The 25,934-nt window shown below is 36.8% G+C and overlaps 1 protein-coding gene across 7 annotated transcripts in view; it reads right to left on the bottom strand.

The window, feature by feature from the left end:
- Positions 1 to 25,934, bottom strand: part of LOC127449634 (piggyBac transposable element-derived protein 3-like) — a 201,945-nt gene that overhangs the window by 151,413 nt on the left and 24,598 nt on the right. For all 7 annotated transcript variants that reach the window (XR_007898764.1, XR_007898765.1, XM_051713167.1 and 4 more), the window contains exon 3: positions 15,279 to 15,326. Coding sequence is in view for 2 of the 7 variants with exons in the window: in XM_051713167.1 (XP_051569127.1) it covers positions 15,279 to 15,326 (48 nt within the window). In the remaining 5 variants the exon portion in view is untranslated. The remainder of the gene's footprint in view (positions 1 to 15,278; positions 15,327 to 25,934) is intronic.

The following is a 25,934-nucleotide window of genomic DNA, read 5'->3' as shown; positions in this document are numbered from 1 at the left end:
TAAAAAAAATAAAATAAAAATAAAAAAATAAAAACATAATAGGGCAGGAGATTGCGATGAAGACTTTTCCACACACCGTTTTTTTCCTGTGACAGAGTAAACATCCATTGATATTTGGGTGTAGTTTATATATTTGCATGTTATTTTGTATTTCTGTATAGGCACATACCTAAAGAAAGAAAGAAAGAAAGAAAGAAAAAGAAAGAAAGAAAGACATGTTACCTCCACCTGACATTTACGAAAAATACCCTTGTCCTGAGAACACAATTCAAGATTTCAGCTCAAATTTACTTTCAATATATGGTTGACACTTGTCTTAATATATGCTAGTGAAGGTTTTAAAGTGTTCACTTGTTTACCCAATGGTTATAGCAATAATAAGATGATATTTAAATTAGTTTGGAGGATAGAATTCACAGAAAGTATTATAATTGAGGGTTTTGAACAAGGTGTTTGAAACCAAAATGTTTTAAGCCACTGCTTCTATGAAAAAATAAAAAATAAAAATAAAAATATATAATAATAATAATAATAATAATGTCATTGGACTTTTGGCTTAAAACCTTACAATTACTCAATTATAGCCTTTGAGACAACTTTCTAGTGTGACAACTAGCCCCAGTAGTCCTTATACTAAGAAATTGGCATCTACAGTACACATGATAAATGTTGTTTACTGTAATACATGTTTGATTGGTAGAGTTTTTCATCATGTTGAATAAGAAATCAAAATAAGATGAATCTCTACCATAACTGAAGCCTCTGAAGTAATTGATAAGTCACTGACATTGCAATTACTGTGGAGGATTGGTGTCTGACTGAAAAATTAGAGAAACAAACTGTGAGCCTGTTCACAGTTTATGTTCATTTTTTTTTCTTACATAATTTAATCATATACATCAACAGTAGCACTTCACTATGCTCAAACAATCACAACAGAGAGAAAAACAGAGAAATAGAGAGAGAGGCTTTGACACAATTCTCTGAGCCTGAGGAGGACTCTAAATTCAAAGCTTATGCAAATATGTTTGCATAACATACTATTTTAGCAAGGGCAGTTCACATGGAGATTGAGGATAAATATGTTTTCATTGTGCTCAGTCAGTAATACATTCATTTCCCTTCATTATTTGTAAGAATCAGTGGCAATATCCTTACAAAGTAAGCATGGCATTGAAGGCCCAGTGGAAAATCAGGATGGAACAAAGTCTTAAATTTAGTTAGTGCCAGAGGGCAGAGTAGGGATGAACCGAATGCAGGGATCCTAAAGTTAAAACTTGCCCCATAAAGATGTGTGTCTTTCCACTGGAACATGACCTTAATGAGGTGGATCACTACCATGCATTCCTAATGCATAATGCTTAACCATTATCACACAGGCAAGAGTGCCGTTATATGGAATATCAACAGGCGAATCAGAGCTGTGATGATTTTCAGTACAACTGCATGTTTGCAAGTGTGATATGTGCTTTTATCGCTTTATAAACAAGAAGCTAGTATTGAGTAACTTACATTTTAGACACAAAGTGGACAGTTATTTCGATAATTTTTGCTTCACCAATTAAAATATTTCCAAACAAAAATCCAAACGTCACTGTCCAATCACATTAGAAGATCGAAATGAATTGTTGTATAATTGCAATTTTGATATGTGTGCTCTTTATGATGTAAGTTACCCTAAAACTTGAATCCAAACATTGCTAATTTACCTACAATGAATAGGCCATATGTTTGTGCAACTTGAAAGAGCTACTGTCAACTTCAAAGTTGCTGTATTGTGTTTCATATCAATATTTATTGTCTCTCATGTCTCTCTGTTTCTCTCTTTCATTCTCTCTGTATCTCTCTCCCTCTATTACATTTTGTTTTCTTTTTTTTTCTTTTTTTTTTATGCTCTGATATTAACATTTTGCTTTTGGCAAGTACAGCTAATGTGGATTGGTATTTTCATTATAAATCAGCCCAAAGCCATGCTCAGCTGTATCTGTGGTTTCCAAATTGAGCTGTAAATTTTGAGAGCATCTGACACCCATGCCCCAGGCTTACATCAGAATACAAACAAGATGACGACGACATTTCCGTCTCCGTAATTTGAGTTGCACCGTATATCAGGTCAAGCCAGAACATCATCTGCTAGAACACAGCAGAGCATGAGACAATTTAGGCATAACATGCTATAAGTATCCTGGCCTCACCGGAGAGCATAATGAATGAACCTATTTAAACTGGATTTACTGCCACTTTAAAACCCGATTGCTCTGAATTCAGAATAATTCATAAGACTTTTAGTGCTGTTCATCATGTTGCTCAGGCTGTTTTGGACTGAATGGATGCTTTCTTTGTAGTTTATCAAATAAACTCCTTATCTGCCAGTGTAATATGCATTCTCAATGCATATGTATCAGGTCTACCTTTAATTAAGAGGCATATTACAACAACAGTGAAATGTAATCTTCACTTCGCCACAATAAAGCCTGGAACCATGTGAGAGGGAATGAGAACATAAGCAGATGTCATGTGTATACTACCACAGACATAGCCTAGTTATTGAAGCCACAAATACTGTATGATAAAGTTTGACAAAGTCATAGTTTGTTTCTCATTGTATACTGACTTAAGAAAAAAAAGTGATCAACAGCTGACCGAAGCCTGTTTCAAGGCTTTTAAAAAAAAACCGATTGGCCAAGAGAACCAGCCTCCACCCAAACACCAGAGCCATGGCTTTTAGGCATGGTTTAGTCAGGGTCTTATCTTAGAACATGTGATGGTGATCAGCTATGTGGTCAACATTTCAACAATGGGTAAAAGCAGAGCGTTTATTACATGCAGAGCAGGTCCTCCCAACACAGCTTAACCAGCAGCAGCAGCCATGAACTTTGGAAGACATTAAACTTTAGTTTTTATGACTGGGCTAATTTTGTGGTTTGTGCTAGTTTTTTTTTTTTTTTTTTTTTAATGGGCAGAGAAGGACAAGTGCAAGTACAGAAGTTCTTATAATACATAATGTTAATTAGACATTATAACAATAATTACATAAAAGTGTTGACAAGAAAGATTTATATTCTTCACCATCTGAATAGATAGTTTAGCCAAAAATGAAAATTCTGTCATCATTTACTCATCCTCATGTTGATCAAAAGCTGTGTAACTTTCTTTCTTCAATGGAACATAAATGGAGATATTTAGCAACTTTATGTTAACACCGCTCATTTTTACCATACAATGAAATTATATGTGGGGTTTCAAGCTCCCAAAAGGATGAGAAAAGTAGTCTTCAACAGCCCTAGTTCTCATTCACTTTCATTGTATAAAAAAGTACAATTTGCATCACTAAGGCCTCTGACCATGCTGCATGTAAAAAACACACTGCTTATATAGTGCATGTAAATGGGAACACTGCTTTCTTGCAATAAGCTACTTTCTCGAATAAGCAGCTTTCTGGCATCCATGTACATTAGTAACTGTTATAAATGCATTTATTTTATCCGAAATCATGGGTAACTTAGCCACTTCAAAATCTTTTTTGATTTGGTTCCAGGGCACACTTTAAATTAGTGTTCATATTACTGTTCAATTACATGTGTAATTACATACATATAACATATGCAAATACACAAACAAAAAGTACTACAAAGTTCCATGGCAGTACCATGTTGTTTTTGACATGTACCATGGTAATATCATGTTGTTGTTGTTGTTGTTTGTTTTTGTTTTTTTGTTTGTTTGTTTTTAAGTATCTTTATGTACCATGTAAATACCTTGGTAGGAAGATGAATATGGTAATAATTCATTATCATGGTGGAATATACAGAAAAAGTCTATAAAATCACTACAACATACGCACGAGTGGCTTATTGCTTTTGTAAAACTATTCATAAACCAATTAATACAGCTAATTACCTTAACTGTAAACTGTTTGCTGTTGCCTATTTCATGTCTGTCTCTACCAGTGGTGTAGTCGAGGCCATACACACATATAAACCGTATGCATACTTTTTTCCCAGGGCTGTTTGCGTATAACCTCTTCTAAGGAACAATATTTGCGTATACCCTCAGTATACCCACTTGTTTTGCTGCTTCAGAAGTCCATAATCTACTGTTGCCTTAGTTTCCCTTTAACTGTATTGGATGCTGTTTTGTGAAACTGGCGATTCTTTGTTGTAATTGGTGCATTATCACTTGAATTCTACCATTCCCCGCCCCTGACAACCGCTGTCAACGCCGTCATGGACTGAGGGAATTCATGGAAGTAAGCGGATAGAGAGAGAGAGAGAGAGAGAGAGAGAGAGAGAGAGAGAGAGAGTGAGAGAGAGAGAGTTACCCTCACACTGAAGCAGTAGTATCAGGTAAAATTAATTTAAAAAAATATATACCAAATGTCCCGTCAAATACAGCCTGATCTCATTAATATACGTAGCTATTTGTACATTCATATTTGTAACATTAAACGTACATGTTTTTACGTTTGAATAGACACTAAAACGTACAATATGGACGTCTGAAAGCATCTAAAATGTAAACATTTTTAGTATTCACAGCTTTAGAAATGTAAAATATTGACAAACCCATTACAACTATATTTGAATATGCTAATCGATTATAAATATATTTGAACATTTTTACTGTTTTATAGATATTTAAGATCCCTTAACCCTACCCCAACCTCTAAACATAACCACATTTCAACAATATAAAACATGTAACAAGTAGATTAATGTACAGTAGCAATAATTTTATATTATAAAATTCTTTATATAATATATTACAGCCGCTAATCCCACACCTACTCCTAAACCTAACCATAACCATTTATTAAGCATATAAAACACATAACCGCCGATCAGTTTAAACACAATAATTTATTCAGAAAAATGGCCAAAGTACATACAATAGCATTGTGTGAGGTGGAGAGTAGAATTTAAATTATTAATCGCTGTAAATCTTCTCCTGATGCACTCCAGAACGTCATTCAAACATATATCGCAGAATACGGCAGTCGCAAACAGTCACGAGACACTTAAGAGCCAATGAGCATTCGACATCACTGCCATAAAACCACTGGTCGTAATGCTTGAGGCGGCAGTTTTTGAATTTTGAAAACGAAACCAACGCAGGTTGACAGTAACAGCGGTGTGACGGTGCTGCAGCGGATGGAGACGGAGATTGTTGAATAAAAAGCTTGAATTTGGGTCTTTTCTTCACAGAAAGTAGTCTGAAGGTTTGGATTATAGCTAACAAATGTATGGAGTAATTTTATTATTGTTTTATGGTGCTTTTTGTGGTTTGTTTTGTTTTTTGGCATATTCTGAAAACTCCTTTTGTGTCCCATGGCAAATATAAATAAATGTTTAATAAATGATTAAACGATTACAGAGTTTTTATTCATTTTAACATTTTAAAGCGTAGTCTTGGTTAAAGTGATATAATCCTTTAAAACGTTGTATAGGGCAGCAGAAATCACACAGAACTGAATAAAACCATTAAAATGTCATATTATAATGTCAATTGCATTAAATAAATGAGATTGCATTTAATTAATCTCACTTATTATAAATTAAATGTTTTCAATATTATACAATTCAAACAGTACACTTAAACATTTTGTACGTTTCTATAGGTGTTAATACGTAAAATGATGACATTTACATGCTGTCAATACGTCAGTATTGTACATTTCGGTGTACGTAAGAGTACATATGAGTTCTCATAAGATCACGTTGTAAAATAAGTAATCGTCCCATAATTAAGGGAAAAAATTGCATTCCGTATGAAATCCATATGCGATGCCATTTGTCCCGCATTTTAGCGTCACACACCCAAACTGCTGAGAATGTTTCACAAATAGAGAGAAATAGACTGAAATACCCACAACTTTTGCGTGAGTTGTGTGATATATCAGCTGTTTTAACACGGACGGCTTCGCACTGAACATGTTTTTGCGTCGGTCCGCGCTGTTTTTCAATGTAAAGCAGCGTCTCATGCAGGACCACCTGTATAAATGGGTCATTCCTACAATTCAGTGACATTAGGTCCCCAGTACAAGATTGTGTGGTATTTATATTGTTTAATTTCACCCGATTACAATTTGAATAGGCTTGTTAAAAATAATAAAGACTTTTTTATAATGTTACACATTTCTGTTGGCTTAAAAGTTACATTTTAAATAATTGAAATGAAAGTGTAATTTCCTCATGTCCTCAAAACTGCATGTCAAACATCTTTGACAAAGATAAGTGCTAAATCATTGGAATTAAGAGTTTAGTGTTACATTCTCTCACTAATATGTATTCATTTGTGGTAAAAGTGTAATTTTAACACTGATAGTGGAGGTTTTTTGTGTGTTCCTTGATTTATTGTCCACCCTGTTATGTCATACTATGACCTTTTATTGAAGATATATGTAATGAAATGACATCACACACACTGGTTGGACTTAGCCCTTCTGCACCATTCTGTTAATTGAAGTTGGTAACTCATTTGTTTTATTTATGTTTTCCTTTATTTTGTGGTGTTAGTCATATGTGGTCAAACATAACAAGTCCACCCTGTTATGGGAAGATATATGGGAAATTTATATAATTTTAAAATTTCAATATACAGTATTTATGTTAACAGAAATACAATTAACAAAATTAGATTACAAATATGTTTTCTAGATATCAATCACAGACCATGTAGTGGCTAATTTATCCACTGAATGTCCACCCTGATGCTGCCCATTTAACTGGATGGACATCAGTGGTTTTTTTTTTGTAATTTAGCTTGACCAGTATGACTTATACAATCAAAAAACTCAGACGATTAGGACTGGGTAATAGTAAACCACTTCTTTTGGTAGGACTACACCACTGGTCTCTACAGACTTAAATGTTGATATTGTGAGATCTTGTGAGATCTACCATTTGCAAGTACAGTCTTTCTGGCAGGTCAAGAGGTCACCACCTGCATTTAGTAAGAATGCTTTACTTGTAAAGGCCTCGTCTCTCTCTCTCACCATCATGCCTCCATCCCCCTTTCATCTGCAGGTGTCAAAACACACAGCGCAATAATGGTTGTGATGAACTCAGGGCTTTTCGATGAACTGCTTTACTTTAAACATTTGGCCCAGCGCAAAGTGCGGGACATGCCTGAACTGTCTGTTAAAACTAAGAAAAGTCTCCACTGCTGAGCACCTGTGAATGTGTGCATGTGTGTGTGTTTGTGAGTATGTGTTTTCACTTTGTCTACATGACTGAGAGGTGGAAGGTGATGACATGCATTGCGAAATGGACCACAATGCAGCACACACACAAACTCATATGGCCACTAGAAATTACAGTCACAGTCATGTTACAAAATAACTCAGAGGTCGTGGAAACAAAGAGCAGCCCTCAGGGTGTTTGCATGTGTGTGTGTATGTGTGTGTGTTTAATGGTTCTCTCAGCCAAACCCACCAAAATCCTGGCTGCAATTAAAAAGTGCCCTGCTCTGGCACCACAACTAATTGTCCCTCGGTTTCTACAGCTACAAACCAGTAGGGCAATTGTTATTAATTCTCCATCGGTTTCAGTTTGAATGCCTGAGAGCCAATTAAGGTGGCCGCTGATTGAATCAGCCTCAGGACCTTCCCATGCAGGAACCCAAATGAGTTCAGCCTGAGGTGGGGAGGAGTGGAGAGATGGAGGGAGAGGGGCACAGGGGTTAAACAAGAGGAGTTATACTAGCAAATCCCAAATACGGCGCTCCGAACAATGGCTGGCTGCGGTACTGATGTAAATTAAATCAGCTCTCCCAACTTATTCATTCAGTCATGTAGCTTCGTTAGGCTCGAATTCCACCAGCGATCTCATGACCTTCTCGAGTCAGACTGCATCACCGACGAGAGGCCTTAGTGATACAAATTGCACCAGACTGTGTAATTAGCCAAAGTAATGCACTTAAACTGATGGAAATGGCATTTTCTTACTTTCTTTAGTTTTGCAGTTTAAGTTAAAGTGTGTAATTTCTATGGAACTAAAGCACTGCCAAACGGAACTGCAAAAATAATTAATGTGTTCAAACAGGTTTTTCAAACACTTCCAATGACTGCCAGTTGTTACTCAATAACTACGGAGTTAAATGGAAACACAGATGTTTACATTTGATAAAATTCTGAAAAAATTTTTCACAGTGTATTGTTGATTTTTAAAGAACTGGGATATGAGAAAGTAAACTTACATTGAAAAAAAAAATTACATCACCTTAAACTTTTTGTTTTGTTTTGTCTTTACAACTATCCAAAACTGTGTTAAAAAAAAAAAAAAAAAAAGTATGATCCAAACACATGATAAGTAAAAACAGACTGAACCAGCATGAAATCCTCGGAGCATGAGGACTATCATTGTCTATCATGACAGGTCTCGTGAGGCAGATAGACAGGGCAGCAAACAAAGAAATATGTTTAGATAATGTATACTGGGAAAAATAATTGTACACTGTAAAAATAAAATAAAATAATAATAATAATTATGTCAGGTAACCTGAAAAAAAATGTGTTTTGTGGTAACAGCTAAATTAACTGGTTTTACAAACATCACATACTGCTTTTAGCAAAATGATGAAGCAAGTAGCTGCTGATCTCATCCACATCACTGGATAAGCTCCTTTCCCTCTGAATTTAAATAATGATTAACATGTCTTCCCAAAAGTGGTGGAGAGATGAGAGAAAAGCGTGCTCGCTTTTAGGAGACACTTGAGAGACAGAGGGAGCAAAACGTTTAAAGGGTGTCAGTGGATAAGAACTGGAGGAATTAACCGTAAAGAGAGTTTAAGAGGAAGACCTGCACAATTATGGCATGAGTGGAAGAGGATGAGTCTAGGTGCCAACCTCATATTCAAAGACAGAACTGCTAAGATGATGAAGACAGTGCTGAAGAACGTCAGAATAAAGTAACTGAGTGATAATCAAATCGTACTGACTTTTCACCAGACTGTCTTTTGATGTAGGGGAGACCGGGGCTAGTTGTCACAATTCAGTGAATATTGCTCAGGGTAGGTTTCTTTTAAGTCAGTTTCTTTATAGGCACATACCTCAAGGTCTTGGTTATAAAAATTTTTTTTTAAAAAACCTATTGAACATTTTCATCACTATTGCCCAGGAAAAAGATAGATATAAAAAGATATAGTTTGTCACACTATATAGGGTAAGTGGTCACAGTATAACCAGCCATTAAACAAAATGTAAATGTTGTGTGTGTATATATATATATATATATATATATATATATATATATATATATATATATATATATATATATATATATATAACAATACATGAAACAACCAAATTTAAAATGTACAAACATATCAAACTATTGTTTTGGACAACATTGTGTTCACTTGTTTATTCAACATCTACTGTATAGCAAAAATATGATGATACTCTAAATTAGTTTTGAGAAAAGAACTCACAAAAATAATCTAATTTAAGATGGTTTTGAACTATGTGTTTTAAACTAACATATAAAACCACTGCTAGAGAAAATCCACATTTCTGTAATTGGACTTTTGACACAAAATTACAGAAAGATATAGCCCATTTGACAATTTCCCTGTGTGACAGCTAGCACCCCACCCATAAAATAATAAAAAAATGTAAACACAGAAGACCAAAGGGGCACACCTTGCTATTTGTCTAAACATTAAAGCAACAAATCTCAATGTTCTCTGCAATTTTTATTGGCCAAAGTGCAAGGCAATGACAGCCAAGGAGAAGCGTTTCCACTCCTCAAGTGGACTACAATCAATGGGAGCTGAGACCGCTCCAGTAGCCCCTGCCCTCCTTTCTCTTATAATTATACCCCTCGGGATTCACTGAATACCAACCAGTCCTGTGCTATTTGTGGTAATTAGTTCAGAATGTAAGCTGTCAACATGCAAACCAACCCAAGCCCACTACTCTTCCTTTTGTCAACCTCCACCTCTCCTCAACACAACAAGCACCTTAGCTGCTGTACAGCATTAACTTTCTTACCTTCTTCTCTCTCCTTCACTCTGTCTCTCCTTCGGCTACTCATGTCAAATCTAGGTCCCTCTGAACAAAATCTTAATAACTAACTGGCAAAATGTAACATGATTGCTTGTGACACACCTACTCTGGTAATTATTGCTTTGAGGCCATTTGCTAATTAAATTAATGCATTCATTGCCCTAACAAATTAGCATAACTCATGCAAATGGCCCACATTATAGACCCACTTGCTAAGATGAAAAAAGACAAGGGGAAAAAATAAGAAAAAGCAGTGTCAACAAAATACGGTGAAATTAAATTGCACATGCATGGAATGAAGAAATTGCATTAGCAGAATTGCAAGTGTTTTTTTTTTTTTTTTTTTCTCTAGCCATAATGGCTAAAAGCTCTTCGTTTTAACCACCGGTGAGCACAGTGATGCAATGCGTTCAGATAGAACTTATGAGCACATGATTATCATTATCATCATTACAGTCATTGCTGATCTAAATGTGCATCTTTCGGAGAGCAAATATTAAATGACCACCATAATACAGACATTAAAAGGTTATTAGACTGATGCATTAAGTGATCTGAGAGCGGGCACTGCTAAAACTCCATCAGTGAATGAGAGAAGAGCTGTCTCCCCCAAACAGACACTGTCCCACTGCCTGTCACAGTGCTATTGTATTTCAGTCCACCATGATTTTAACACACTGACTGGACTTATTATTATTTCAAGGTGGTACAACAAACTGGACACAATTTGAGGGATAAGGTGAGAGTATGTTTTTGTGGACACAGAGTGTGAATGTGTGTGTTCTAAGCTATAGTTTGGGGAATTCTGTAAATAGAAATATGGTTTGGAGAAAATTTCCTCAAAAGTAAACTAAATATGACAAATATTCACTTTAAGGACATTCAAGGATGTCCTTAATTGGAAAATTTGTTATGTATTAAAGCAAATAGGTGTGTGTATATACATTTTAGGGGTAGGTTTAGAGTTAGTCTACAGAAATTATTATTACCTTTATATTAAAACAATAGAAGTCTATGGATATCCCCATTTAGGCTTACTAAACAAACCAAATTAACATTTATGTGAGGGATAGGGGTTAGGGGACAGAAAATATAATCGGCTCAGGATTAAAACAATAGAAGTGAATGGAAAGTCCCCACTATGATAGAAAAACAAATATAAGTGAGAGAGTTTGGTTATGTGGACAGTTTCCACACACCATAAAAACAACAGTAAATGTGTACACAAGTGTACAGAGCAACATTTTCATATAAGTGTGTTGAGGTGTTGTATTGTAGTGCATAGAGGCAGGTGAAGAATTGCAGGGATAAGTTGCAGTTTAACAGGATTTTAAGTGGGCTGGCATGGATTGGTGGGCTAGAGCTGTGCTTACTCAGGAGAGAGAGGAATGCTGCTGCACTTCCCTCTAAATTGTTTTGCTCAGCGTCCTCAGCTTCCCTCGGTTGCCCCAAGGCTAACCGTGGTAACAAAAGCTGAAAAATGACTCCCATTGAAACGGTATTGGTTTGCATTACCATTGTCAGGTGGGAGAGTCTGGAAGCCATTATGGTGGTTTGCTGCAAGGCGCAAACCTAGACAAAAATGTGAAAAAGCCAGGGAGAGCGCTCGACTCATTATGATCACTTGGGTTGCCTGTAATGCCTGGGAAGCAGCATTTACATCTGTTCTGGGAAAATGGGATAAAATATTTGAATGGATCTTTTTGTAAGATTGGGGCCGACATAAAAACTGCCAAAAAGCAACCTTTTAATGCACTCACTCTTAATGCAGTGGAATCACAAACAGATAGAGATTTAACAGCTAAATCATGATAATCAGATGATGCCCTCAATACTAATGCCTGATATAGCCTGCCATGAAATATGGGAATTGATTTTAATATATAGTATACTAAAGTCCAGTAAGACTAGACACGCAATTGAGAAACCTGGCTGTTTATATATTTTTGACTCAAACAGAATTTCAGTTATGTGTCACTCTCAATAAAGGATAGTAAAAAGAGGGAGGACAGAGTCATGGAAGAATATGAAATGAAACTGAAATGAAGGCTTAAAAGCAGAAATGTTGCTTGTTAACCATGAAAGTGGGTTGTTTAGGTGTGGTTCTTGAAAACAGAAATCAGTGAGTTAATTTATTTTGGTTCAAAAGCAATTCAATGCTTCCACTGCAGCCTAAGAAGCACTTAAAAAGGAGAGGATGTGATATCAAGGCCATGGTTTAAAATTGGCAGCCTTTCAAAGGCTCAAAAATCTAAGAGAATGGAGTGAAAATAAGTAAAAAGGAAATGGTTCAACACAAGAAAAAATCAGACGGATTATTCACTGACTCGACTGAGTGATTCTCCTCAAAGAGATCTTTAATATTGTGCAACCCCCCTCATGCACATACGTTGTGTTTTGGCTTCGCAATATGCTATGCATAATTTAATTTAATTTAAACCTACTGATCTCAGTTCAGGACACTCTGGGCTGATCATCTTTTGACACACAGAGTCATGTGACAAAATAACATGGCACCCACCTCAGTGAAGCGTGTCTTTTGGGAGAAATGCCAACAAAATTACATGTGGTAAGAAACCTCATTAAGTTTTTTTACATTGAAACCTCAAAACTGTCAAAAGAGTAACATCTCTAGTTTCATCCAACAGGCCATTTAAAAAATTCCAGCGATTTATCGTGAAATGGCACACTGCTAAACATGCTGACCTCATGCTAGGGCAATACGTCTTAATTTGCTTGGAAATCCTATTTTCACTGTGTATTATCATCATTGAGAATCAATGGGTGCATCCAAATGTTGGAAAATGTTGCTTTCAGAAGCTGTATATGGAGTTATGATGAAAATAAGGTGCCTTTCATCTGTTCTGGGACCAATTAATTTAACCTGTTAAAATTAATGTCTTCTAAAGCGATACAATCGCTTTTGGTGCAAAAAAAGATCAGCATTTAAGTACATTTTAACTTTAATCCAATAGTCTCTCGTGTGACACATTCGCATTGCCATGGATACTGAGGTAATCTCACATTCTCCACCCGGTTGAGACATCCAGGATAAGCACACAAACGCACCATTGTGAATAAAGAAATGGAAATTAACAGATCTAAACCAAAATCAACCAAGCTACTGTACATCGTTCCTCCTCACTTGTAAACAGCGCTGCTCTTCCGGCTGTGACGCACGTGCCTCAGTTCTTGCGTGTTTCAAATGCCAATGTGATTACGTCACACACAGTGGTGTAGTAGTGTCTGAAGAGGTGGGCATTTTAAGGACCCCCCCACCAAAGAAATAAATAAATAACATGCACACGGTCTCTAAAATGTATATATATTTACATTTATATACAGTACATATGTAAAATGTGTAAGAAATATATTGTTTCCATATAAAAAAAATATTGCCTGTTGTAATCATAGTCCCACATGAACTTACAAAATGTATATCAGGGTAACTTTCTTGCTGCATGGTGTACAGTACACCACTAAGAACCATGGTATGGTAACTTGTACCTGGTAAATATGTATTTAAATTAATAGGTCTCATTAATGTTGCTTTCAATAGGCTTCTATAAAATTTTTTAAAACTTTATAATTACTCTAATTAATAAACTAATACAGACATAATATGCAGTAAACTATTAAGCATTGTTCAGCTAATATGAGTGTAGTAATGTTCACGTTAACACGTTATCTTGTATAGCCTATAAAGCCTACATGAGAATGAATGATTCTTTGATTTATTTGTCTTTATATATATATATATATATATATATACACACAGTGGTGTGAAAAAGTGTTTGCCCCCTTCCTGATTTCTTATTTTTTTGCATATTTGTCACACTTAAATGTTTCAGATCATCAAACAAGTTTAAATATTAGTCAAAGATAACACAAGTAAACACAAAATGCAGTTTTTAAATGAAGGTTGTTATTATTAAGGGAAAACAAAATCCAAACCTACATGGCCCTGTGTGAAAAAGTGTTTGCCCCACCTGTTAAAACATAACTGTGGTTTATCACACCTGAGTTCAATTTCTCTAGCCAAACCCAGGCCTGATTACTGCCACACCTGTTCTCAATCAAGAAATCACTTAAATAGTTTTTATTTTTCACACCACTATATATCTATATATATATATATATATATATATATATATAAGTTTAGCAGGGAAATAAATTTACTGTGCAAATTATTAGACGCTGTAAAAGTCCCACCCCTTACTGAAATGGAAAATATGATTAGTTAGCAAATAGCCAGTTGAGTCTGAAATTAACTTTCTGAAAAGAAATGGAAGTTAATGAAGACTGAGCAACTTTTTGCCTAACATCCCATTTTGTGTTCAAAGGAAGAAAGTAAGTCATGGGTTCGGAACAATATGTGGGTGAATAAATTATGACAGCATTTTCATTTTCAGTTGAACTATCCTATTAAGGCAGTAAGGAAACTGAAAAGATGTTTTCAGTTTTAGTGGGTTGAAATGTTTTACGTTGTATGTAAAGATGAGATGCAGCGTATGAATACACAGCAAACACCTTAACGCAGGTGGACGGTTCAACCTCACGTTTTAGTGGAGAGCTGACCCCCTGTGTGATGCCACATCAACATCCACCATTTCACACAAATGAGCTCCCGCCAAGCCGGGCAAGATGGCCACTCAGAATTAGCATTGAGAACGCATCGGCGAGAAAGCGTGCTAAATTTGGGCTCGCAGATTGAATACGGATTTGGATATTATGTTGTCCATCTCCCATGCCAAATATTATGACCATCTATTTTTCCCTCAGCGGGTGTCTTGGCATATTATTAATGTAATAAAAACAGGTTTTTATATTCACCGACCAAACCAATGATATATAGGAGAGAGAGAGAGAGAGAGAGAGAGAGAGAGAGAGAGAGAGTTTTGAGATGATTGCATATTATTGGTATTTTTGTTCTGGATCCTTTGGGCTTCGATGTGTTTCAGGAGCTGATGTTCTTCTAATGAGTTAAATGCTATCTGCTGTGAGAGGGCATCAACCTATTATACGTGCACACACACACACACACACGGACATACACAGATTAATCACAGGTTTGTGGTGTTAGTTTGTTCTCCATCAGAATTGGTTTTCAGTAATGTGGTATGAACCCTGGAAAAAAATAGCAAACCAATCTACATTTTAGGGTTGTTATAATAATGAGTACTTTGGAGCATAAAGCTTGCCAACCGCCCCCCCCCCCCCGCCACACACACACACACACACACAGACATGAAAAATACATAAACACGCTTACCTCTGCATTGCAAACAGTACATCTCAGTCTCTTGTCCCGTCTCAGACCCTAAATTGAAACAAAATATTTTAGATTTTATATATATATATATATATATATATATATATATATATATATATATATATATATATATATATATATACTGATTAGCCACAGCATTAAAACCACCTGCCTAATATTGTGTAGGTCTCCCTCGTGTCGCTAAAACAGCACCAATCCACATCTCAGAATAGCATTCTGAGATGCTACTCTTCTCACCACAATTGTACAGAGCGGTTATCTGAGTTACCGTAGACTTTATCAGTGGAACCAGTGTGGCCATTCTCTGTTGACCTCTCTCATCAACAATGCGCTTCCATCCAACTGCCACTAACTGGATGGAATAAATTATAGAGACTGTTGTATGTAAAAAATCCCAGGAGATCAGTAGTTACAGAAATACTCAAACCAGCCCATCTGGCACCAACAATCATGCCACGGTCTGAATCACTGAGATCACATTATTTCCTCATTCTGATGGTTGATGTGAACATTAACTGAAGCTCCTGACTCACATATGAATGATTTTATGCACTGCTGCCACACGATTGGCTGATTAGATAATCGCATGGACAGGGTTGGGAGGGTTACTTTTGAAATGTATTCCACTATAGATTACAGAATACATGCTGTAAAATGTAATTTGTAATGTATTTCGTTAGATTACTCAAGGTCAGTAACGTATTCTAAATACTTTGGATTACTTCTTCAGCACTGGTAGATTTTTTTCACTTGTTTTTACTATAAAAACTCTGCCAGTACAGTAAGACAAAATACACTTTAAAAATACATTCTCTGAAAAACCTAAATATCTTATGCAGTGTTGTTTCTAAAACAAGATCAATCAAACTGATCTTGTTTTAAGGATTTTTTTTGATATTTTTACAGGAAAACAAAACAAAAATTATTATCAAGAATACGATTTTTGCCCTAATATCAAAGATCTTACTAGAAAAAAGAAATTATGATCCAACGTGAATTTTCTTGATAAAAAATAAGATTGTGCTTGGTAACATGTGCATTTAAAATGGCTAGAAATAGCATTTTAGCTTAGTGTAAAGCTGACAATTTACACAAGGTTTATTTTGGTTTCTTCTGCTCCAAACTTACTTCAAACGTACTTCTTTGTTTGCTCGTATGAATGTAACACATCATAAGAAAGTGTTTCACCACTAACATAACAACATATTTAAGACACTTATTACATTTATTCTAGGGCTTGGAAATTTGACACGTTAATTTCTGCGATTCATATTTTTTTGTTTAACGCATAAAAAAATAAAATAACGCAATTAGCGCAGTGTCCGTTTTTTTTTTTTTTTTTTTTTTTTTTACTTCCTGAAACTTAACGCAGCGGGAGAAATGTGTCTCAAGCTGTTCCTGGCAGGCTACTCAGCCACAGGCTCCATATAGTTAGGCATATGGTAGGGGCGGGGATGAGTTACCTACACACCTGGGATATCATGAGGGTGAGTAAATGATGAAATAATTTTTGGGTGAACTAACACTTTAAGTTACTATGCTTTTGGGAAATAGCCCGTAATTCTATGGATTAAACCACTGGAGTCGTATGGATTACTTTTATGATGCCATTATGTGCTTTTTGGAGCATAACAATTTTGGCACCCATTCACTTCCATTGTATGGACCTACAGAGCTGAAATACTCTTCTAAAAATCATAATTTGTGTCTAGCAGAAGAAAGAAAGTCATACACATCTGGGATGGCATGAGGGTGAGTAAATAATGAGAGAATTTTGGGGTGAACTATCCCTTTAAGTTTCTCTTTCCAGTAAAGTTGATATTAATTGTATTTGCCCATTGGATCCTATTATTGAGAAAAATTCCACTGGAAAACGGCCGAAGATTTTGCCCAACTTTTTTTATTTACAACATTTCCACTGATTTTATGGCATGTATAGGTATACTGTACTTGTATCAAAGAATAACACTGGTAGCACTTTATTTTACAGTAATGTTCTACATTTACATACTATATAATTACAACAACTACAGTAATTACTAGGTATCTAACCCAACCCCTAACCTTAACCCATATTAACCCTGTAAAGCCTGACAGATGAAAGAATTGTCAGAAAATACTATTTTTATTTTTATTTATTTTTTTGCACCACTAGAAAAACTATAAAAAGTAAAAAATAAAATAAAATAAAATAAAAAATGTATGTATCATATTTGATACATTAGGCTTTAAATGTCATTATCTTCCTGATGCCCAGCAATTCATTTTTGTGTATAACATTTGTTATTTAAGTTTTTCTTAGCCCATGCTACAGTAGTAAATCTTGGGGTATCATTAGAGGACTCCCTGGGCTTTTCAGAGATACCAAATGTTTGAGAGTTTGGCAATGAACACTTCCTCTCCTTGGTCAGTAAATATAGATTTAAATGTAACACAATTCAATTCAGCACATCAAATACAATAAGAATAATATTTATATATATAAAGTTGTGGGCAAAAATATTTGCACCCTTGGTAAATATGAGCAGAGAAGGCTGGGAAAAACATCTGCATTGTTTATTGATTATTTATCTGTTGGTATTTGATAGAGTCTGTGATGCCATGTATCTCAACAAGATGTCCAGGACCTCTGGCAGAAAAGTACATATATTTCTGCAATTCTCCAGCTGTGATATATATATATATATATATATATCACAGCTGGAGAATTGCAGAAATTAGTTGGGTCTTGGGGTAAGACCCAACTAATTTCTGCAATTCTCCAGCTGTGATCCTTGGAGATTCTTTGGCCACTTGAACCATCCTCCTCACTGTGTGTGGAGACAATATAGACACACGTTTTTTTTCGTGTCATTCGCTCCACGACTTTGGGGTGCATTTCATATGGATTAGATTCCAGTTGATTGGAACTTGTTAATTATTGCCCTGATGGTTAAAATGGACATTTTCAATGCTTTGGCTATTTTCTTATAGCCACTTCCCATTTTTTTTAAGTTCAACAACCTTTTGCCGCACATCAGAACTATATTCTTTAGTATAACACACTGTAATTGATGATTAAGGGAATTTGGTCTGTGTGTTACCTCATATTTATACCCCTGTGAAATAGGAAGTCATGGCTGAACAATTTAATGTTCCTAGTCACCCAGGTGCACTAAAAATGTAAAATATGAATGGGAATATACTTCAGATATATTTTACTCATAAGAACTTATAGGTGTGCCAATAATTGTGGCCAATGTGTTTTGGAGAAAAAATATTTATTTAATAATGAGATATTTCCCCACTTTCAATTGTTTTAGTTCAATTAAAGGTGAGATTTTTTAGATTTTTCTGATTGAAAGATCAAAAGGATAAACAATGCAGATTTTTTTTTTCACAGCCGTCTTTGCTCATATTTACCAAGGGTGCCAATATTTTTGACCACCACTGTATATGTAAACAACTTTTATCATATGTACTTTATACACAAACACTACACTGACATTTAAAAAAAAAAGGGAAATTGTAAAACATTTTCACTGGGACTCAGGAACTTATGGTAAGATGACATCATCATAGCTTGTAATGTAAAATAATGAGATCTTTTAATGACAAAACAGGCTGCATATATAAAAATATACAGAAATATTAGTTCACACTTTAAATATATCTTATAAGAAGTATATGTCAGAATTTTCAAAGCTCTGTGATTTTTTTGTGGTGGACATGAATGGAATGGAATGGTGATTGAGAGATACCTCAAAAGCATGTGGTATCATATTTGATACATGTAATTTCAAATGGCTTTATCAATAAAATAATATACAAAACTTTAACCAAGCACCTTATATTCAGCAAATACTCATTTTAAAATATCAGTAATAATATAATCATTACTGTCACTTTTACTTTATTAAAATAAGCTGTCATTTATCCTAACATAAGAGTCACTTTTTGTGCAAGCCCCCCGCCACTTTAAATGGATCGATATAAACATTGAAACCACTTTTTTCACAAATAACCACTAGATGGTGGCAGAAATATGGGAAACTTACATACCATGTGTTTTTTTTTTTATTTTGTATTTATTTTTTTATTATTTTTTTTTTTTTTTGAGTGAAACAGGACCCGTCAAATGTTGTGTATCATATTTGATACACACGGCGTTATAGGGTTCAGTACACGTAGTTATCTAATATTACTCAATACTTTCTTGGGTAAGTACACTGTAAGAATACTGAAAGTGCATGTACTGTAAAACAAATTGCAACCATAATACCAGCAAAAAATTGTCTAATAAACTCTATCCGGAAAATAAAATAAAAAAAAAAAAAAGTTTCTTAACATTTTAACATGTACTGTAAATATTTAAATAATTCAAATAAATAATAACGAACCATTTTTTTGCAAGTTCTTTGAGACAAAGTATGAAGTAATTATGTTTATGATTATTTTTTAATGTTTGTTGTAATGTATCATGTGCCATCATTTAATTGTGATTAATCATGTTTAATCATAGAAAAATGTGTGTTTAATTAGTTAATCATTTTCAATCGATTCACAGCCCTAATTTATTCATTTAGCAGACGGTTTAATCCAAAGCACTTATAAATGTGAATAATACAGGCAAAACAGTTAATTCAAGAGAGAAAACAATCTACCGTATGACATTTCAATCAAGTACTAGACTAGTACAATGCCAGAAGGTAGTATAACTGCAAAGCACTGGAGAAAGGATTATTTTAAATGTATTTTTTTACATTTAGCACACTAGAGTACATTACAGTCAAACATTGTGTTCAAAATGCAGTAGCTTAAATAAAGTAACATACAAAATAGACTAAGCGATCTTTTAAGTGCTGTTAAAGATGTTTATTTCCAAAGAGGTGAGCACTGATGGAACAACAGATGTTCTCAATGGTGGACAGGCACTTTTCATAATCAACATGTTATGTATCATGCATCTGATGTAGCTAAGCTATTCCATACATAATAATTAAGAGTGCTTGGTTCAGAAAATGAGGTGCAACTAGAATTAATTATCTAAATAATTAAGAAGCCCATTGTACAAAAATTACACATTAGCAATTAGCCTATTTTATCCCAGTGGATGCTGGTCTCCATAATGGAAAGACATAGAGAGTGGGGGAACACAGTTGCTAAATCCAGAGCTCATATGCATGGCATGTGGGAGCTCATTTTGATATATGTTAATGGAATATAATTACAGAACAGTGCTATTATGCGATGTCATTTTACAAGAGGCCTGGTGCCCCTAGCACTGTGGCCTGATTGCTAAGAGTGTTTGGCTAATGAATGGAAATCCATGTCTGTTTGCAATGATGGGAATTATCAAACCATGAGAGAGAAAGAAAAACAGAGAGAGAGAAATACTATCTAAACTCAACCACATTACTTTCACACACAGAACCCACTTAACTGCACTCATATGTCACATGTACACGTACACGTAGAAACAGGCATGCGACACTAAGTCCTTAAAACAATAGGAATGTTACAGTACACCAATGGTTCTCAACTGGTTTTACTGACCCAGTACAGTACCACTGTTTATCACACAACAGTAAACAAACCTGTCCTTGGTCAAACATTGAAATTTATTATAGTTTTCCAGGATGAAGGCATGTCATGCCTGAGTTTGACTGGATGCACACCTTTTCACATTAAAATGATTTGTACATTAACATCCATTTTAAAAGTTGATAAGCCTATTTATTTCACTATCCTAACTATGCATTATTGTGTGGACAATTGCATTTTATTATTTGCATTTAGCATCGTTTTAATTTTCATGCTTTTGGCGATCCTATCAGAACACATCTGTGACACATTTTTGAGAACCAAACTGGTTCAAACATCAAAAGTATTTGGTTTGTTAATAAAATGTTGACAAATCTGTAATAATGTCCATTTATGTGGAATTGTTTTTGGCCAAATTTTCAAATGTTTTCCTATTTTGTATCGCTAAGGTAAAATTGTTACATGTTTTTAAGGAAAACATTGTTATATTCAACAATTTAATATGTTCAATATTTTTGCACTAAAAAAGTTTTATTTGAAATATCTAAACTTTTTTATCATAAAATGTATATATATAATATATATATATATATATATATATATATATATATATATATATATATATATATATATATTTATTTATTTATTTGTTTTTTTTTATTTATTTATTTTTTATTATTATTATTATTTATTTTTTTTCATGTCATTCGCTCCATGACTTTGGGGTGCATTTCATATGGATTAGATTGCATATTTGGAAATTGTATTATTTTTTCATGTAAGATGATTTCCATTAACTGCAATAGACTGAACCCAGATGGTGGCCTTTCATATAAAAAATGGAAAACATATTTATGTGGGTATATGGAGTGAGTAATTGCGGTGGTTTTGACATGAGCTCTGTGCAGAGCAGTACTAGATGACATTGTCCTTGATCTGTGGTATCTCAATACCCACTTACTTCCTCTGTTGTGTTCTCTCTGTCTTTTTTCTGGGGTAAATGCTGTGAGTAACGACTGCCCCAATGCTGGTCTGACATGGGTGTTCGGATTCCTCTTACGCCCTTGTACACCACTGAGGTCCTCATCCCACCAAGAGTGCCCTCTGCCTAATGAGGGTCAAAGGTCACCAAGTGGTGTGTCTTGAGGGGGCAGGATCTCCAAGGCATACTCAGTCACTGACTCTGGCACTATATTTAAATCAAGCCTCGGGCTCCCGGCTTCCATTCTCAAAGGCCATGCGCTTAACTAGTTCCAGCTAGCTAATTCGTTTTTCGCTATGTTATTTGTCTCTCTGAGCTTCAACAGAGGAGGAGGGCAGTGTTAAAAATTGCTGGCCTGAAAAAGCATAAAACCTATTCTCTGTCTTGTCATGGACAAAGTGCAGCAAAGTTGCTACAGTTCAGACCGTATTTAAGGTATATATTAACCAGGAAGAGAAAATGAATTATGAGTATTTTGTTTTCATGTTCTCTGTTTTTACATTACAGCTGGTGCTTTGTCACTACAGTGGCTCTGTAACTGTTCTTACTGAAATTAGATAAGGGCTTGGAATTTGCCTTTATTCTCTTTTCTTTTTCTTTTCCTTTTCCTTTTTTTTTTTTATTTTTTTTTTTTAACCCAAGCTGCTTTTAAGAGTAGTATCGTTCCCAGCCACCAAGCGTAAAGCACTCATGAGTCAAACAGTTATTGGATTACATTTTCTGTCTTCATAAAATGTGGTTAAGAGGCACTTTAGGTGAATGTGCCTGACCTTCTTTCAGGGAGAAGGCAATCAGACAAGATGTGACAGGTCGATCACTGATTTTAGCTCCACTGTCAGAGGAACACCATCTTACTGCTTCTCCTCTCCTCTCTTCTCCTCTCCTCTCATTTAAAAGAAGTGTGAGTCAGTGTCTGTTATATGGTTGTGTGTGTTTTAGGCAGGGCCGTAATGAGGGACAACTTGAGGGCAGTAAATAATTTTGTGTATTTTGTTTTTGCTAGCCAGCTGACACAGTCATGTCATTTTACAGATACATCAGTGATGAAACGAAATTCAAGTTATATTAGTCTTTTCTTTGAGATAGCATAAAAAGAAAGAAAAGATTACTGAAACAGGTGAATTGCTAGCAATGTAGACACAGTGTTTGTCTTGTACTGTGTGAACTAAAAAAAAAAAAAAAAAAAAAAAAATTATCACATTTTGGGCCTTTATTGGCTTTTTTAACTTTAACTTTTTTAGTCAGGACCAAAGAGTACCATTATTTTTATGACTTCAACACCCACAACCCCCCACCCTTGGCATTGGTTTTAGGAACAGGGTCTACTGTCCCAGAAATCTTGGTCAGATAAAAAGGCTTTTGCAGCTGGATAACTGATCTTTTTAAGGAAGTAAAATAGCATAAGCAATTATCAAAGAATGCAGTATTCACACATCAATCTATTAGTTACATTGCCTCAGGGCAAAAATATACCATATACAATATATGCTTGAGAGCGTATATACAGTATGCATTCCTGCTGATATACACTGTCACAGCAAAATCTTAAAAAAAAGAAAAAAGAAACTGTTGCTATTTCTAGGCTACAGGGATCAGCCTTTCTATCCATTTTAATATTAGAATAATGTGTGGCATTTAGTAGAGTTGCAATAATAAACGTCCTGGTTACTTTCGTAACCTCTGTTACCTGATGGAGGGAACGAGACGTTGTGTTGATGTAGTGACACTAGGGGTCACTCTTGGGAGCCCCAAACACCTCTGCTTTTTGAAAAAAGGCCAATGGGAATTGGCGAGTGGAATTTGCATGCCACTCCCCCGGACATATGAGTATAAAAGGAACTGGTATGCAACCACTCATTCAGGTTTTGTGCTGAGGAGCCGAGACAAGGTCCCGGCCATTTCAGTGGGTAGTTCAGTGTTGTGGCAAGAGGGACACAACGTCTCGTTCCCTCCATCAGGAAACGGAGGTTATGAAAGTAACCAGGACGTTCCCTATCTGACACTCACTCGACGTTGTGTCGATGTAGTGACACTAGGGGTCCCTATACAAAACGCCACAACTAGCTGAACTGTGTTACATGGACTGGCGGTGCGAGACGGGCAGATCACTGTGTGCCTCCTAGCCTGCACACCAGGCCGTCACGTAACCTCCCCCAACACTCTTATGAGCATCGAACGGTCCTTCGGGAACAAGTTGACTGCCCAACAAATATGGACAGGCTAGCCCAGCCGTGGCCTCTTTTCCTCTTTTTTCTCCCCAAAAAGAGTGGAATTTGTTAACCGACTGGGGGCTGTAAATGTCTACGTCAGGGGGGTGTCACTCCCAAGGGGAAGACACTGTGGAGACCACACCCCACCCAGAGAAAAAAAAATGGAATGGAGTGGAAATACGTCATATGGTCTTACCGAGTCTTGTTAGAAGTGTGTCATGTGGAGAAGTCCCATGGTAGGTCCTACCCGAAGGGTGAGGAGTTTCTACAAACATGGTGACCAGGGGCAGAGGGGTCTCTGCCCAAGAAAGACGCAGTTTACCGACAGGGAAACAATTTAGCAGAAGATATCACATGGGGTCACCTACGAGGGCCTAATTAGCACACATACTGGGCCAGCAGCGAGTTTCTCCGCAAACTCGTCTGCCACAGGGCAAAGGAGGAAAGTCATCCAGGGATCACAACTTGTGAACACGACTGGGAGTCAAAAGCGCATGTCTTCACCTCATGGGAGGGGAAAGGCACTATGCGCAAGCGGTACACCTGCCAGCTGTCCCGGAACTTACCTGTTCGGACCTGACAACACACGGGATGAAACCGGCTCAACCCGGAGATTAAAGAACCTCACAAAGGTGTTGGGTGTTGCCCAGCCCGCTGCTCTGCAGATGTCTGCCAAAGAGGCGCCACTGGTCAGTGCCCAGGAAGCTGATACACTCCTAGTAGAGTGGGCTCATAGCCCCACGGGGGGCGGCATGTCCTGGGCATGATATGCCATCACGATGGCGTCAACAACCCAGTGGGTGATCCTCTGTTTGGAGACAGCACTTCCTTTCCACTGTCCATCAAATCAGACAAAGAGCTGTTCGGAGCTTCTAAAGCTCTGTGTGCAATCCAAATAGATGCGTAAAGCACGCACCGGACACAGCAATGCCAAGGTTGGGTCTGCCTCCTCCTGGTGCAGCGCTTGCAGGTTCACCACCTGATCCCTAAACGGGGTCGTGGGAACCTTGGGCACATAGCCCGGTTGGGGTCTCAGGATCACATGAGAGTAACCCGGACCGAATACCAGGCATGATTCACTGACAGAGAACGCCTACAGGTCCCCTACCCTCTTGATAGAAGTGAGCGCAGTCAGGAGGGCAATCTTCAAAGAGAGTGCCTTAAGCTCAACTGACTCCAGAGGCTCAAAGGGAGCACCCCATAGACCCCGAAGGACTACAGAGAGGTCCCACAAGGGCATGAGGCGCGGTCTGGAGGGATTCAACCTCCTAGCACCTCTCAGGAACCTGATGATCAAGTCATGCTTCCCCAAATACTTACCATCCACTGCCTCGTGATGTGCCGAAATGGCGGCTACATACACCTTCAAGGTGGAGGGGGACAGCCGCCCCTCCAGCCTCTCCTGCAGGAAGGAAAGCACCGATCTGACTGCGCATCTCTGGGGGTCTTCGCTTCAGGAAGAATGTGAGTGGCTCGTAGCGACTTGAGGCGCTGCTGACTCCAGAGGAGGAGACAGAGGGCGAGTTGTGACATGCAACGGAAGCGTAGACCACCTTGACAGTTGATGTACACTACCGTCGCTGTGTTGTCTGTCTGGACCAACACGTTCTTGCCCTGGATCAATGGCCGGAACCTCCGCAGGGCGAGAATTACTGCTAACAACTTGAGGCAGTTGATATGCCAACGCAGCCGCGGGCCAGTCCAGGAGCCAGCGGCTGTGTGCCCATTGTATACGGCACCCCAGCCCGACTTGGAGGCGTCCGTTGTGACCACGACACATCTGGAGACCTGCTCTAGGGGAACCCCTGCCCGTAGAAATGCATGGTCAGTCCAAGGGCTGAAGAGGCAGCGACAGTTCAGCGTGATGACCACGTGATGTGTCCCGTAGCACCACGCCCATCTCGGGACTCGAGTCTGAAG

The sequence above is a fragment of the Myxocyprinus asiaticus genome, chromosome 12, assembly GCF_019703515.2.
Source record: "Myxocyprinus asiaticus isolate MX2 ecotype Aquarium Trade chromosome 12, UBuf_Myxa_2, whole genome shotgun sequence".
Taxonomy (NCBI): domain Eukaryota; kingdom Metazoa; phylum Chordata; class Actinopteri; order Cypriniformes; family Catostomidae; genus Myxocyprinus; species Myxocyprinus asiaticus.
This window is presented reverse-complemented; position numbering and strand designations above follow the sequence as displayed.